Here is an 18,001-nt window from a genome sequence, read left to right on the forward strand (position 1 = left end):
GTCTTTTTTTTTCCTTAAATCATGCCAGCAATATTTAAAACCATCTGGCCCATCTAAATTGAATTTCTTTTCATCAGAAAAAATAACAAATTCCTATTCTTTGACCAGGACATGTGTGTTTTGCAAAATCAAGACGAGCCTGTTTGTGTCTGACTTTGAGTGCTGGTTTTTGCACCATTTTTGTCCAGTGGAATTGTTTGGAATTTTTTAAAATTTGTTGTACACGTCTTGTAGTTACTGGCAAATTTCATTCAACGCAAAGTTGTGCTGCACTTCTCAATTCTCTTGATGCAGATCTCATTAATAATGAATGCTGTCTCTTGGTCAGCTTTTGATTTGAAATTCCCCTTTGGGATGGTTTTTCCCCTAATCTTTTCCTAAATTTACATAATTATTTACAACGGTACGTGATAGGTTAATTTTTTTTGCAATTATGCGATTAGAACATCCCATATCCCTATAAGCATCAATGGATGCCTTTTCTTCACTGGTTAACAATTGTCCTCGTGGCATTTTACTAGTAAGAAATTAAAATATAAAATATTACCATTTCAATAAATTTACAGATCAATTTTTACGCAAATACCCAAATTACTTTTTTATTGGAGTTTCACTTCCTTTATGGTACCCAGCTGGACTTATTAACTCAGAATCTAAGCACAAACTGAGTGGTCTTATATGTAGAAATTTCGCACTTACAGTGGGTGTAGAAAGTATTCGTACACCGATCAATTTCCAAAATAGCTATGTAAAATTGTAATTTATTATCTTATTTTTTGTAAACAATGACATTCTACATATTCTCGGAAATCTCTAGAATAGATAGATTACAACAAAAATAGCTATTTATCTAAGTTGCAAAATGAGCAAAAAAAAAGAAACAAGTAATCAATAGAAATATTGAAGCAATAAGTATTCGTACAACTGTTTCATTTTTAAAACTTCATTAAAAAGAAAAGAATATATATATATTATATTATATTATAAGTATATAATACTTCCTTCGTAGGGATTTCCTTTTGATTTTATAATTATTGTATACTTCCAACTATTAAATTAACTAAATTATTAGTTATTCGAAGTGGGATCTTCTTCGATTCCTCTATTAGAGCCATTTTTAAAAGCACTTTACTGGAAATTTGATGTTTTCTAACTCGTATGGTGCAATAAACTAATGTGTTTACGTTACAAACTCTACTGTAAACGGTTCGTCATAAGAATCGTACAAATACTTCTTGCTTCTATACTTTTACCCACTTTTTGCATTGTTTTGTTAATTTCACGAATTACATTAACTAGTAAATGTTGTATCTATCTTAGAAACTTCCGAGAATATGTAAAATATCATTGATTGTAAAAAAAGAAGTTGAGAAACTACAATTTCACACAAAAGTTTTTTGAAAAATTGATCGGTGTACGAATACATTCTACACCCACTGTAAGCACAAACTAAGTGGCCTTATACAAATTTCGCACTTATTTTTTGCTTCGTATAGCAAAAAATGTAAACACAAAAAATGTAAATTAAATATAATTGTAAATGAGAAAAAAGTAGTAAAGTTAATAATATTTTTTAAAAATTCGTCAAAATATTGGGTGGCTTTATGAAAATTTCAGGCACCGTATTTGTTACTGTATATTCAGAAACTCTAATTCCCCTAAGTAAAATGAATCGAGGATCAAAATTAATAGAAGAATCTGATGTTTTATATTTGTAGTTGGAGTGACTCCTAGGATCGACACCGCCCTACATCGCGCATAGAGCTTAATGTTAACAGAAGTACGTACAATAAGATCTCGTGAAGAAGAAACCTCGCATCGTCGAAATGGGCATAGTTGTCGGTAAGAAGGACTTTGAAGTCCACTGAAGTCCACCGAGTCGAAACAATATGGAGCAACGCGAGATAAGAACTGATAAGAACGGAAGGGAGTCCCACGAAGTCATGTTACAGTTAGAGAACTCGCAACTTGCAACATCGACTTTCATACCATCACCGAAGACCCTAAACCTCGACAGGCCGATCGCACAACTCGTAATTCATATAGGTGCGAAGTTACGTTCGACTTTCGTTTATTTTTGTACTACCTTCTTTTATTTCCGCGGAGATGCTGCACAGTTAGCTCTACAAAATCGAATCGTTGCCTTTAATTCGTAGAACGTGATACGGGTTAAATAATTAAATAATTTTTTAAATATTATAATAAACACGAACGATGCGAAATTTCTCTTGCAGTCATACAACGAGCAACAGAAAAACGTAATGCTCTGAACATTTGGTACACACGAATAACAGAAATAATGTACAAATAATGTATGGATAGTTAAGGACAATTCATAAGTTCCTATCTTTTCACGTTTATGTTTCATTTAATTTTTATGCTTCACGAATCGCAGAACATGAAATCATTTTTCAACAGGGTCAATGAATTCATTTGGTTATTAGCAAAATCTTTGTAATTAGATGTGATCGTGTCACTCTGTTTATGAACGCATACTAATGCATTTTATCATATTCTATAAATTGCAAAAGTTTTGCGAAGAATCTACTCATGTACTTCACTTCACATGCTAGCTAGCTACAGCTAGCAACATCTGTTTATTTACATTCCTTTAAATTAACAGCGGTTGTTCTATGAAAATTTCTTTTTAGTATTTTTAACCTTTTAACCACCAATACTGCGAAATGGAAACTTTGCTCTACGAATGGAGAAAAATGATTAATCTTAACACTTTACCAACCGGTAGCAGTTCAACATCCAATGAATATTTTCGCTTGTCTTATGCTCAGGTAAATTTGTACGCTTTCTGTTATTATAGGATAATCAAATTTAATAAACTTTATTCTTTTTATTTTTGTATTTTACTTTTTGTATTCACCATCAAGGCTAAATTTGTTAAAATTGTATAAAAATATGGAAACTTACAGAGCGAGGCAACTAGTATCTCAATACAAAGTAACGAATACTTGCTAATTACCATAGCAACCGATTAAACAGTTACCAGTCGGTGAGCATTAGAGACAAAAAGCTACTTAATCAGCCACCAGTTGGTAAAGTGTTAAGAATTAACCTTTGCTTGAACATCACAGTTTCTAAAACATCTTTTTAATCTTTTAATCCTTTTAGTATAAACAGCACCATGCTCTTCAACGACTCAATCATTTCTTTCTGAATAATTTTCTCTATTCTCAGTAGCTTCGAGCCAACTTCTTGGCAACTTTTCATTTTTATACATACTATTAAATACCACATTTTAATTTCAATGTATTATTCTCTATTTAATGTACAAATTTTTGACGATAAGTAATATGTTTTAATTAGTCCTGATCCTAACAGTAATGTACAGCTGTTCAGATCAGATCGTTCTTGTAAATTTCTTTATAATTTATGTTACTTGTAATTTATTCCATCGCTGGCATGTAAGATTATATTTGGTGCTATTAATTCTTTCAGTTTGCAATATTTAGATTCTCCTGAATTATAGAATATATAAAAATATCGCAATTGCAATGGCCATTGGTTATTTTTAATGAAAAATTCTTGAAATTACGATATAGTTATTTACATATCTTTAAACGAGACAATAAGAACCATTTTAAATGGTCGGTGTATCAATGGAAGAAGGTAAAGATAAATTTATAATTTATTCAAGATAAATCGATATCAGGAGATACTAAATATCTTATATATTGTATATTCTTTTTGTATAATCTTTAATTTGTACAATGGTATAATAATAAAATGGAGGAGAATCGAGAGGATAAAACAATTTTTTATATGGACAAATGTAGTAATGATATTGAATTTAGTGGGTCTCACCTTCGTAATGTAACAGGCTGATATGTATGTATGTATGTACAAGAGTGTACCGCAGGTAGAGAGAACCTCTTTAGGATGACAGACTGAATATCAAGTAACGATGTTACTTTGGAAATAACTGGAAGGATATTTGATGATTTTCATTATTAATATTTCGGTTATAACTGTTTAAAAAACAGTGTTGTCACAAATTTTTAATAAAATTTACTTCATTTAAAGATTATTTCACATATTCTTATTTACTTTTGTTTATTGTTGCAAAATGTGAAACTTAAATATTTTTTAATAATGAAAAGTCTTCAAATTATAAATATTAATCATACATTTTCTTTTTGTCTCTCGTCTTTTAATTATTATGTTACATCTCGAAATTGATTACACGTTTAAAGAATAAGGTAATTCTATGATAAATTTAGTTTCTCGCATATGATATTTTTACTTGAGCAAAAAACAGTTTTCAGTTAAAACATTGACATTACCTTTTTCTGTAATTATTCTTGATTATTACCATGTGCAGTTTCCTGCTGAAAAAAATGCAAAATTTGAAAAACTGTGCTCATGTATCTCTACTTACTTTTGCCAAAAAATAGTTGAATTCCTTATTAGAATTAAATCTGCTTTTTCGAGATAGATATACTTGAGCACAATAATTGATAACATTTGTAGAATGTTTTATGAGATGCAAACAAGTTATTCTTTAAAATATTAATATTTATGCAACAAACATACAAATATTATATATATATTTAAAATATTCTAAAATTATTTTTGTGATTATAATTGTGCACAAATATTTATATCCATGCTTAATTACTGTATAAAAGTTAACGAACAACTTTCAGCAGGATGCTCTTTCACACCCTTGTCGTGTCAACAGTTGAATAACGTGCAATTCTTCAAAATTGTTATAATGCTGATGAAATTATTTGATTAATAAGGTGTACTAACAGATTGTAAAGGAATTCGCACAAAACGCAAGTTTATTTGTTTCAGCTAGCTTTTTAAATTATATTAATGTTTTCGATGCTTTAATATTGTAACCATTTCTAAAAACTTTGGTAACTTTAGAATGAATGAGAACAAATTGTACTTAAGTAACGTGCAATATTTTTTTTGTGTTAGATGAACAGAATTAAGTTTCAACAAAGTAGCAAATATACCTGACTTGAGCAGTGAATGATATATGACTAAACAATTATCATTATAAATGCTGCTGTTCCTTGAACGTGTAGTACTGCATTTATAAAGTGTAAAATCTTTTAACGATAGGCACCTTTAAATGGTTAATATTAAAAAAAAAAACATGGCAACCACAAGTCAACCTTGTAAAATCTTAATAAAATACAACTGGATTATCAGTCTTATTTAACATTTACAAAATACTAAATATAAATAAAAGCTTTCTCTTGTAATTAAATAGAAACACGGGTAATTTATGTCCTGTATTAGATAAACCTTACTTTAATTTGTACATTATATGTATAAATATGTTGCCTCTGTGGTCCTAAATGCGATAGAATAATAAATGAAGTTATGTTTGATTGGATCGTTATTAATGTCATCCTGGCTTATCATTGCATATAAATTCAACATCGATTATTCATTAATATATTAATTATTGAATGTAGCAGAAAATATTTTTGTATGTTTGTCAGAAGTATTATTACACAGTCATGAAAAAATAATATTTATTTTTCCTAGGATATATAACATTATTCATTCAGTAATATGTGAATAAAAGTACTTTATTTAAAATGTGTCTTGTATTAGCCTTTTTACATAATCCAAAATTTCTAAAAAGATTTCTCTAAAAATATATTTATTTATTTTTTGTGTGCCATTAGTCTTATTCGATAAACATTGTTTTACACATCAATGTTAACCACTACGCTTTGGTAATAAAAATGATACTGGTAAACTGGGAATTTATAAAATTTTATTTGATGTATTATATGTTGCAGTTTTCTACTTGTTTTCTTCTTGTTTGAAACATATTTTTTGATAAATGATCATCATTGATTCGCATTTTTCTATAATAAATATACACAAAGGTAAAAACAAAAATAACATGTGTTGTTCAAAATTTATTTTCTCTTTTTCAATGTATATCCTCAAATTTCAAAGTACTGCTTGCCAAGGAAGCAATTTTACAATGTTCATCATTTTTATCTTACGTACATGGTTATAATTTTATATTAATTCTTAGAGTTCAAGATTTGTTGACAAAAATGTAATTTCATAAATAATCATGAACCACGATTAAGAACGATTAAGAACGATTGTCTATAGTAGATCGTTGTGTACAAAACAATGTTTTAGGAGAATGTTTGCTGGATACTTCTTTACAACTATTCAGGACATTTTATATTCGTATAATGAGCAACGTGTATTTAAAACATGGGACATCATAAGCACTCATCTTTCTATGTTTACGTTGTGTCATTATTAATATTTAAATTCTTGTAAAATTTATATTAAATAATGTTAACAGAAATCGTACTTGTATCTACAACTGCTGAACTGGTATGTATATACGTAATGATTTTTTTTTTTACGATTTTATAATTATTACTTTATACATATTAATGTATTTACTTGAAACTAAATTGTCTATAGATACTTTGGTATCGAGATTACTCTTAGGTTCTGTTTTCATCAAAGTATTTACAACAATTACAGGGAATACAGTTTCCTATTGTACGCAGTTCGAGAAAAACAATGCTAACGATATCCCTTAAATCAATTATTACTGTCTACTTTATGATTGGTGTTATGCATAACGCATAAAAAGTTTTATTTCATACTGCCTTCTGTGTACAAAACAATAAATACGTTTACAACATAATACAAACACATTGCTATCTGTTAAACGTGTTAATCGATTGCTGTGTCGAGAGAGAAGTTACCCGTGATAAATGAAATTCATCTAAGCTCACTTAAGGATTATAAATATGCTTATAATCCATGCGCAAGAGGAACGACACTATGGTTATGATTCTAAATACAAACTATCAAAAGAAAAAGAACTTTGCGTCGTGATAAATGTTCTCTCAGGAGATCACAGTTTATCATTAAACAAAATAAAGTAAGAAAAAGAAAACGAATTTTTTCAAGTATCAATGAAGTGATAAATGACTGGATTTATTTAAAAGTTCATTTAAAATTTGAAATGTACTAGTAAAATGATGACAATGTTTAATGTAAACTTATTTCGAGATTACGATATACACTGTCAATTAGTACCTGGCACGTTAGGTATTTTTAATAATTTTTAAGGATTTCGTCTATATCTGCATAAAATTTGACAAGTTGATTATGAAAACTTGCGATGCAATAATCCGTTCTAATATCTGCATAATTCAGTATCGTTTATGTGTACTAGTTTTTCTCTAACGTAATATGCACAGAAACAGGTTTACCACACATTGTCACTGAGTGAAAAAAGTTATAAAACAGGTTTTTTTTTTTCAGAGTCATTTACTTTCTCGTGGGGAAACTTTATCCCATCCACCTTTCGTGCTATCGCCACTAAACACGTTTATAGCTTTCTTGTTACTAATACAGCTAGAATTTTATGTCAACGCGCGAGCATCTTTTACAATAAATAAAGAACGTAATGTCTATTACTTCTTTTCTTTATCCGTAACTTCCTCCTTAACCGAAACTTAATTGTCACATTTTTTGTCTTTATCTGTTTCTGGAAAATCTTTCTTTAACGCAATCTTGTTGTCCCCCCATCTGGTATCTGTTTTAAACTTATTCTCAATTTCAGATCCATTCACTTCGCTAACTTTTTCATCTTGTATCTCAACGATTTCTACTTTCTTTGTATCAGACTGCATCATCTTCGCTGCTATATGATATATATTTTTCACTGCGGTGGAATATGTATGACATTCAGTCTGCGGAGAGAAAAAGAATGAATAAAATATTAATATATCTTCAAAATCATCTGTTTCCATTATAATTTTATACATAACCTACATAACCTGTAGGTTTGAGTCCTTTTCAAAATTCTTAAATGTTCTCTAAAGTAATAATCAATATTAAAGTAACATAAGAAAATAATTAATATCTTATTATTTTAATTTAGAAACATTAATTTGTTTGCTTGTAAAGACTAATGAACAAACCAACCGATATGTTTTACAATCTTATTACGTTCCTTTTGTATAGGAACAAGGCTGTACTCACCGATACTTTCTTGAGCTTTTCATCTGTACTCCTTAATTTATCTTTGTACATCTTCAAGTCTTCGGAAAGAACTTTAATATTATTTGTCTGTTTTGTAGATTTATCGTTTACTATTGTCAGCTCGTGCTGCAACTCCATCATGCGTTCTTCCGTATCTAATCGAGCCTTTTCCGATCTCTTTAATTGGCTTACGAGTTTCTCTACATCTAATAAAGAGCCTTTGTACATGACAAAACCTTCCGATATGATTGGTTCATCGGATTGCTCTGAGGTTATATCTTTACGTGCTCTCTTCGATGGTGGTCCACTTCCAACAAATACTGGTAACAATTTTTTGTTTCCTAAAATAGAATAAAATATTAGTGCTGTACTCAAATAATAATAATACTCAACTTGTAAGAGTTTGAAAATGTACCAAGTGCTAACGAACGTAGTATCTCTTCTTCGTTCTCTGTCTTAGTTTCATCCTTGTCTGTATCTTTTTCATCTTTCTCTTTCGGATCATCTTCCTTGGATCTATCTGTTAGTTTACGATAATGCAAAGAATCCCTTGTTACTACCTTTTGTACTAATTTACGAACTTGAGCTCTTGACAAATTCAATCCTAAAGTATAAATAAGTTCTTCGATATCTTTGTCGAATATGTATCCGCAATGAGTTTGATCAAAATAAACAAAAGATAGTAAAAGGTAAGGATCGTATGTGTACAATTTTGTCTTCCTCTTCCTTCCATCCCTATCTCTATCTCTTCTGCCATCTTTAATTGAATCATCATCCTGCAAAGTAAAATAATTATAAACTTAGAATCCAGTAATATATTCAATGAGATATATATATATATATATATCATTACGTCAGATTCTTCTTCTTCTTCGTCATCATCGTCATCGTTCTTCTCCTTTTCTCGCTCTCTATCATCAGTTTTAATTTTTGCATCCTTATCGTCCTTCTTATCCTTACTTCCTTCTCGTTTCTTGTCATCTTTCCTTTCATCTTTCCTAATACATTTTTTCTCATCGTCCTTCCTTTTATCGTCCTTCTTTTCATCTCTCTTGTCATCTTTCTTATCCTTCTTCTTGTCCTCGTCCTTTTCTTTAGGTTTTTCAGGAAGACTGCACAATGACCGATAAATTCGAAAACCAAAATCTCGCATTAACATTTCGTTAAAGAGTTCCGCAAATAGTGATACTTCGAAGGAATGTTCCTAAAAATAAATGAATTATTAAACTACACCGTTGAATTGATTCCTTAAATCGAGGTTTTACCATAGAACGTTTTTTTATATGTAACATAATTTGATATACGAGCATATAAATGTAATACCTTTGTATCTTCTGGTCTATAATCTAAAAGTACACTTAAAGACATAACGGTACAATCGAACTTTCCACTTTTAGCCATTCTGGAAGGATGAACGATGATGTGAGACGATTCCGGTAAAGTGTACCGTTTCTCAAGAGAAGCACGTTCGCGTTCACAAAGCTTCCTTCTATCTTCATCGTGCTGTAATAATATAACATTAATAAAGTTACACAAATCAATTTATTGTAATTAAAATATGTATACATCATATATCGTTATACATTGACTTTTATCTTTAATTATTAGAACAGGAATACTAAATAATACTATTATACTAAATAATACTACTTACATCTTTAGTATCTCTGAATTTCTTATCGTCTTCTTCCTTCGGTGGTGGTGAAATATCTTTTTCATTTTCGTCGACATCATCTTGTCTTCCTTCTTCCTTAGCTTGTTCTGAGGTTATCGCCTTTGTAAGTCTTGCAAGCAACTGTGACTTCAGCCCTTTGCAATTTAAAGTACGCGCAGCTAATTCTTGTCGTAGTTCGGTCACCTGTATGAAATTAATGATATATAAATATATGCAAGTGATAAGGAACCTAACGGTCACTAATAATCATAGTGAAAAAGTACTGACGTTCAGAGATTTTGGATCCAGCTCAGAATAATGAGTGGGGTCCTTTTTCTCGGGCACAGGATCATCCTGAAAAGAAGAAATCATGCATTATGCAACGGAAGTAAAGTACAGGATACAAAACTACAAAACAGAAGCAGCCCCTATAACGAAACGAAACCACTCCCTCTTCATTCTTTCAACGCTCTCTATTTTACCACCACTGTCTCACATTGTAATGACATACACGGTTCTTCATTCACGATGACCTTCAAGTATGACTCAAGTAACTGCTAGATTCTCATAGTGTCCTGGCTCTGGTGTCTGTGTGGTTGATAGGTTATGGATAATATCAATAATGTTGTATACAACGATTATCAAATGAAACTTTTGAATGATTTATCAATGATGGTGAAGGTTTCGGGAAAGGGAATGGCTCAGCTGCGCTCTTCTCCGAGCTAGGCTTGCTTGCTTCTCTTGTTAATGCAATGTGACTGCCAGTGGCTAAGGGAATACTTGCAATACATTACTCATTGATCTTTCTGTACTATAGCTCAATTATTTCTGACGACGATGTAAACGTCCTAAAAATATTTCAATCTACGATATACGATTATTATATCATTTTTATATCACTAAGTATACGATATATCATACAGATATAATAGAAAAGATGTCAATGAAAATTATATATTACCAGTAGTGGATCTTTTTTTATCAAGATTTGAAGTTACTTATTTTGAGAGACTATTTCATTTTTTGGAAATTTTCTATTCTAACCTATCGTTAATATAACGAATATCACATTAAATCAATTACCTATTTCTTATATAGTAAATATCACTTTTTTCAATTTTTTAAATACACTAACACAGCTAACAATAAGTTCACAGATATTAAGATTTAAATAAAATTAGAAAGATAGGTTATTTATGTGACCAATATCATTTTCTGAAAACAAATAGAATTTCTTTTCTACTTCTGAATAATAGTTAATTTAAAGTCAACAAATGTGAAGCTCTACGAACCCTCTTTTACCATAGATCCACCGCTGTGTAATAATTATATTATCAAATTGCATTCTATTATAATTAAAGTTATAAGATCATAAACAATTGTTAGTGTTGTTACGATATTTAAAACCAAAATTAATTTACACAGTTAACAGTCAAAATTTAAATACACTCAATTCCCTGATTACACGATTCTGATTTAACTGGACTCAGAAAAAACTAATTCTAAGAACTAATTCTATTTGTTTTTTGCACGAATGGTTAGCTTTAATATAATTTCACAATTTTTAGTATGAAAATAATACTACTATGTTTATATATTCAACCTTTGTTTTACAGAGGACACGGATGACACCAATAAAATTTTAGGTTTCTCACCTTCAGAGGTGTATTCAATCACGTTTTTCATTTTTAATTACTTTATACTTATCATGAAACTTCTTTTCCTATACTCACTTCCTTTTTGATAATTCTCAATTTTTTCTAATTTGAGTAGGTAATCCCTATTCAATATAGTATATTCCAAGCATTGTAATGCAAGTGTCCCTGTTAATTATTTACACTGTATTCTTTAGAACGTATCCATGTATCCAACGTAACCATGTAGAAAGAGAATTGAGTATACCATAATACAAATATAATATATGATACGATAATGTTCTCTAAGAGAAATCTGAATAGTTTAGTTAAAGAATAAACAGCGAAATATCGAAAAACAAGAAAATACAAGATTGGATCAATGAGCAAGTAGAGCCTATTGAAAATCCAGTTTAGTAATGGGAAAACAGTTGCACGATTATATAATGTAATAAAAAGGTAAAAGTAATATGGGATGATGTTGGCAGTGCCTTTTGATCAGCGACGGCAGCCTCATCAGTGTCATTGGCAGCATCCGATTCGTCAGGGTTAGAGACAGCGCGCAGCAATTTTCGCTCCAGTTGTTTCTTATAGTTGAGTTGCAGGCCATCCCATTCCAATCTGGTAGGTACACAGCTCCAAACATCTGGGAGAAATAGTATGACGGTTTCAACGCGAGAGGGCACCACTCGCCCCGACTTGTGGGTCGTTTCAGCACGTCTGTAGTAGAGTTCCAGGAAGCGGTACCTGTGCCGCAAGGAAAAACAATATCCAAACGTCAACTCAGGTTAATCCCGCTTAGCTTTGCCTTATATGCTAAGTGTTCACTGTTTGTTCGTAAAGCCCACGCACTGCATACAAAGCCACACACAGCGCACAATGTAGATTATACGATAAAGCACGACTGAGTGGGTCACAACGATAATAGAACAATAGTGATGATCTGTCTGCCACGACTGCTCATAATATCATCATCTGGGTGCTCGATACAGGATCCAGTGCAGCGATTTCCATCAGCTCGGTCGTGTACAGTACAAATGCATACTTCCTCTATAGAGATTGAACTACAACCTTAGTTTACCAAATCAGTACTTGCATTAGAAGTTACTTTTCCTTACGTAGGGATACACCTGTCGAATGTTTCCTAACGCTACAACATTCGGTCTCGTGTCTTTAACGCAGTTCAGTTATGTAAAGATTACGCATATCACACATCTATACAATAGAGATTATTGAACAGAGTCCACGAGTCCAATATTTTTTAGATGACAGATTTTAATTTGAGCATTCTGTTTTACCGAAGTAACTCGATAATGTACCAGCGAGTAATGAAATAATAACGAGCAGAAGAACTAGATAGCATCACGTTGCTCTTAAGATAAGTACTTCGAATTGTATTCTAAAAATTAAAAAAAAAAGGGGGGGGGGGAAGTAAAGTGTCAATATCTGAAGAATCGTACCACTGAGTGCAGCTGGATAGATCAATTCCTGTGAGCGCTTTACAAGTCCTCACTGCTGTCCTGATCAGAACCGATGGATCCTTGTCAGGATTAGGACCATCCAAAGAAGGACTCCACGGCCCACCAATAGCCATCGTTTCATTTTTACCTCGTAAGCCTACCAAGAAATTTATTAACCGTGTGGGATGTACATAATCACGATCTGGATCTCTATCCTCAGAAACACCACAACACCGTTTATATATGTCCTCCATGGCAGGCATGGATATCAGCATAACCTACAAAATGTATATACTTTAGTAAAATTTGATTTTTATGCTAATTTTAAAACGATATCACTTTAGGAGATAATTATCAATTTTAACTAGAGTTTGGCATTATTTTAATAAATTTTTATCTAGACAAATATCCAGATAAATATGGTGACTAGTCAAGTTTTATTTGGATAAAACTTTCATTCGAATAAAGTATTTGCAAATGAAACATTCCTTATTCGAAGTTGAATGAATAAATACTTCTTCGTTGTAAATGAAAACAATAATCATCATACGCACATGTTTTCGCTGTATGTATGTATGAAATATATGTTATATAGTATATATGTGTGGTATGTGTGATTATTATGTGGCACACATATGTGGTATTTGTATTTTTGTATGGAATGTGCGTCTTTTGCCGTACATTCATGAAGAATGCATGCTTGTTGTACTTTTGTGTGTAATATAATTTTGATGTAGCGCAAACAAGTTACATGGAGAACTGAAATGCAATGTGCAATATTACATACACATATACAGTCAGTGTAAGAAGTATTCGTACAGGAACCATTTATTTTAAATTGGTTCCTGTACGAATACTTATTACACAACTTATTACAAGAAGTACTCGTACAGCAACCAATTTAAAATAGATGGTTCCTGTACGAATACTTCTTAGACTGATTGTACGTCTCAAACAAGCACGTGCGTAAGTAGATTTTATCATTTTCATTAAGTATGAATGTTAATTCGCCTTTTTTCATTATTCAAAGAACAAGTTACTTAGATAATAAATAATGTTTTATTTACTAGTTACGAATAAAGTTGTATACGAAAAGAAAATGTATTATTCGAATAAAGCATCATTCTTTATTCGTGTATCTTTTTCTTCGCAGAATGAAGACGGATGAATAAATTCTTCATAATATTTGTACTGCGAAAAAAATTCATTTCAGATAAAAATCTAGATAAAGCCTTATTTGTTATCTAAATAAAAAATGCCCAAGTCTGATCTTAATTACAATAGTCAATATTAAGACGTATAGTGCATTTTAGATCTAAGAGTGTGGAGCGATTTCTATATGTTTATACAGAACAGAATAAGAATCGTATCACAGAAGTAGAAAGAGTTGTGTATAGAAATCGTTGCACATACTTACATATAAAATGTCCTACAAGACAATAACAGTATTGTTTCTTTCTGTGAATAATTTCAACCACGAGAGGTGTAATGTGACAAACCTTCGCCGAAAAAAGATAATCAGCATCTGAGGGCTCTAGTACTGCTGTATTCTCAATACAAGGATCAACGTCCTTATGCATAACATGGAAAGAACATGGTTTATTAAGAGCAAATGGCATGTGTGGCGGAAATGCATCGACCCATCGGAAATTAGTAGAAAAGAAGTCACTAGGTATATACATATTTTGATAACGTCTTCTTATTTCAAGCACATCTGCTTCAGGCCTAACAGTAATAATTAGCAATAAAATTATAGTACAAAAGGAATATATTATAATGCATATAAAATATACTTACAAGTCGAGAGCTATTTTTGGTATCTGTACCATATAACGAGGTACAACTCTGGTACGTCGTCGTGGTCTCGGAGATTTACTTCTTCTAGTCCTCGATGGACTGCGTTCTTCTTTCTTTTCGCGTTCTCTGATTCTTTCTTCGCGACGTCTCTTTCTTTCAATCTCGTCTTCTTCGTTTTTGCGTTTTTGAGGAGATCTTTCTCTTACTCTTCCAACTTTGTTGCGATTACTAACGGTATTAGCGCTTGTTGCGCTAGTTGTAAATCTAGAAATAATGCTTGCTCCATGAAACGGTTATATTATACATGAACAAACAATATGATTCACATAATATTAGTAATATATATAATTCATATTAGACACACAACAGAAATTTACATTTGGTGTTGAACAGCCTGTGAACTTAGATTTAGAACCTCGTTAGGGATTTACTAGGTTAACTCAAGAATTGAAATAGCGCATCTTTCAAGTTAGGAATGAATCTGTAACGCAGTAAACTATTAATACTTTCCCAATTGCTCTTATCTAATACTTTCCTATACCCTTTATTTAACTGAAAACATTGAAGGATAACAATAAATGCTCACAGACTGTTTAACATGAGATACTTTACCTATCGACAAGTACTTTCTTCCCAAATGTTTATAAATACGTATTATTTACCTATTGTTAGCATTTTCGGTAGGTGGAGGTACAGCGTTGTATGTTCCTGAGGTTCGATTTTGTTGTGGCTGTTGTTGTTGCTGCTGTTGACAGGCAGTTTGATTATTTTGCTGTGTATTAGTATTACTATTATTATTCCCCATAGGGAGTACTTGTATTCTAGTAGCGCTCCATTTAAATGGCATGGTTGGGTTGTATGATGCTTCTACAAGTACACGATCGCCAACAACTGGATTGGAACCCTTAACGCATTCCCTAAAATAAAAATGTTACACAATGTAAATTATAAGCTAGAAACATAATATACATATGTGAATTTCGATTTCATTACTTAGTTCTAAACAAAACGTCTTCGTCCACAAAACCAAAGGTATTGTATACTTGAGTTACTGTGCCAGTAAAAACTCTTTGCTTGGTAGACGACGAAGGTACATTTTGTTGCACTTGCTGTGGTACACCAGATACAGAAGGTTGAAATGCATTTGTGTTTAACCCTCTTGGTGTTGGATATGAAACTGTAGCAACTTGCGGGTATAACTGCCCTGCTATACCGGATGGCAAATTAGATCCGAGCGTTGCCATTGAAGCCATAGTTATATTGGGCTATTTAATAAAATATCTGTTACTCAATATCTATTAACAAATACTTTAACACGAGTTATTTCTTAAGTATTATAAAATACAAATTACATGTGGATAATGATTAGTCATATAGAGTAATATAAGTTTAGATTGAGATTTATTGAAACTTTAATCTCAATATTTTAATGAATAAGTTTTAATAAATAAAACATACGCATAAAACACTATAACTTTAAACAAACTATATATATTTGACAAATAGTTATCCAATTGTTAAAAAACGTATGTGTCGAATTCATGTGGTATATACAGTGTTGAAATTAAATCTATAATCTAATAAATTCATATCAGTATTTTTTAAAGTTTGTAATTTTACTAAATTTTCAATATTTAACAATTTTAACATTTCAATAACATTTTGTTTATATTTAAAGTCTATGGACATGTTTTCAACTTAGAAAACTGGCTACTTCGTACTAAACTCTGCTTACCATTCATTTAACAAAATTTTTTTAAATAACTTATATACAAACAAAGCCATAGAAAAAAGATAAAATAGTCTTCAATCAATTTCCATCTTAATTTGTATTGGTCTAGATAGCTAATTGTTGCCTGCATTTGAAATCTGTTTTATTTAATAATTACCAAATGCAATTTACCAATGTAAATTGATTGTTTACTAAAATATAATCTGATTATATTTGACACAATACAATTACAATGTAATCATACTGTAATTATTGTGTAATTGCAGTGTAATGTATATAATTACCACATAATTACTGTATGATTACTTTGTAGTCATTGTACGACTGAAGTACATTATCCAACTTTGATTAATAATAGTAAATTAAAATAATAATATAAATCATTCTGAAATTACATAGCAGACTATTATTTATCATTTTGAATATATGTCGTATTATTTACTTACTGTATCATTAATCATTTGCTTTTATTACTAACCTGTTGTAATCCCAAGCTTTGTTGATAGACTTGTTGAGTTTGCTGTTGATATTGAACCATAGGTTGCCCACCTATACTACCCATCGCCTGACCTAACATTTGTTGTTGAATGTTTTGAATGCCTTGTCCTAGATAGAAATAAAAATAAAACATGTGCTAAATATACTTCTAATGCTCAACTGTTAATGTTTACATGATGAGATATACTATGTAAATTGTATTACAAATCTGTTGCATAATATACGATATTGGTTCATTATTTCATCGATGCATATCGAATAATTATTTTTAATTTATTTTTAAATACAAAAGATTTATAATATGTTCTCGCTTTAAAAAGTTATGCGATTGTAAAAAATGAAAATACACATATATTATTTTCTTGTTTATCTGTGCTTAAAAATTAACATTTATCTGAAATTCACGTATGAAATTTACGAATACATACAGGAGTTTAGTGTGTAAAAGGAGAAAAGGAAATTGTTTTATTTAATTGTGGTTGCAAATAAACACTGTAACAATTTAGAGTTTTCTTTCCCTTACAAAATATATCGGAGTTCAATATTTTTGCAAAGAAGTAATGAATCATTTTTTAATATTTTGACAATGTACAAAGCATCGATAAGAATCGTTTTATAAATACATTCTACTGGCTTGTGTAAATTATAACAGAAACTTGGCAACGTTGTTGTCTTGCACACGAGACGACAATAAGACATATATTAATAATGAAGTCGACTCACCTGCATTGCGAACCCATGGTGGGTTTTTGCCACCTCCAAATGGCGAAAGATTACTCATTTCTTAAAAAGTATGTAATATTATTAATAATACAAGTTTAACAAGATCTTGCACTCTTTTAATTGAGCGTCCTTCATTCGGGCGCCATCTTTTCAGCTGTGACTACTGAAATCAAATGTTGCCCTCTACAGGAAGTACAGGGTGTCCCAAAAGTGTTGGAAGTCATTGAAAAGGGTGGTTCGGGAGGTGATTTGAAACAACTTTTTCCTCGGCGAAAATGTTGCCCGAGGCTTCGTTAAGCAGATATTAACGGAAAACACTGACCAATCAAAGCGCGCATATGCCGGTGGAGCGGCCGCGGTAGCCTATCAGCGCGACCGCCTAGGCGCTCCAACGGTATACGCGCTCTCTGATTGGTCCGGAGTTTTCTGTTGATATCTCCTCAACGAAGCCTCGGACATTTTCGCTAAGGAAAAAGTTGTTTCAAATCAC

At 31.2% G+C, this 18,001-nt stretch overlaps 2 protein-coding genes across 6 annotated transcripts in view; one reads left to right on the forward strand and one right to left on the reverse strand.

Moving 5' to 3' along the window:
- Positions 1–5,360, forward strand: part of LOC128882007 (serine-rich adhesin for platelets) — a 263,101-nt gene extending 257,741 nt beyond the window's left edge. For all 5 annotated transcript variants that reach the window (XR_008458246.1, XR_008458249.1, XR_008458247.1 and 2 more), the window contains one exon: positions 1,719–5,360. Coding sequence is in view for 1 of the 5 variants with exons in the window: in XM_054133537.1 (XP_053989512.1) it covers positions 1,719–1,734 (16 nt within the window). In the remaining 4 variants the exon portion in view is untranslated. The remainder of the gene's footprint in view (positions 1–1,718) is intronic.
- A 1,220-nt stretch (positions 5,361–6,580) lies between these two features.
- On the reverse strand, positions 6,581–17,674 carry LOC128882006 (cell division cycle and apoptosis regulator protein 1-like). The gene is made up of 15 exons (XM_054133536.1): positions 17,512–17,674; positions 16,769–16,896; positions 15,552–15,823; positions 15,221–15,475; positions 14,559–14,822; positions 14,261–14,486; positions 12,762–13,039; positions 11,793–12,048; positions 9,956–10,021; positions 9,668–9,871; positions 9,337–9,516; positions 8,867–9,217; positions 8,429–8,789; positions 8,014–8,354; positions 6,581–7,721 (listed from the first exon to the last, which is right to left on the reverse strand). Exons 1-15 carry the CDS (start codon positions 17,567–17,569, stop codon positions 7,485–7,487), a joined length of 3,477 nt encoding a protein of 1,158 aa, XP_053989511.1. The 5' UTR covers positions 17,570–17,674; the 3' UTR covers positions 6,581–7,484.
- Between the last annotated feature and the right edge of the window lie 327 nt (positions 17,675–18,001).

This window comes from Hylaeus volcanicus, chromosome 9 (assembly GCF_026283585.1).
Source record: "Hylaeus volcanicus isolate JK05 chromosome 9, UHH_iyHylVolc1.0_haploid, whole genome shotgun sequence".
Taxonomy (NCBI): Eukaryota; Metazoa; Arthropoda; class Insecta; order Hymenoptera; family Colletidae; genus Hylaeus; species Hylaeus volcanicus.

Excerpts from the sequence above, each read along its gene's own strand:
- LOC128882006 (XM_054133536.1), bottom strand. The coding sequence starts at position 17,569 with ATGAGTAATCTTTCGCCATTTGGAGGTGGCAAAAACCCACCATGGGTT. Across the intron at positions 15,476-15,551 it reads GACGTTTTGTTTAGAACTAA|GGAATGCGTTAAGGGTTCCA; the intron begins GTAATGAAATCG and ends TTTTTATTTTAG. Across the intron at positions 8,790-8,866 it reads AAGAAGAAGAAGAATCTGAC|GATGATGATTCAATTAAAGA; the intron begins GTAATGATATAT and ends TTTACTTTGCAG.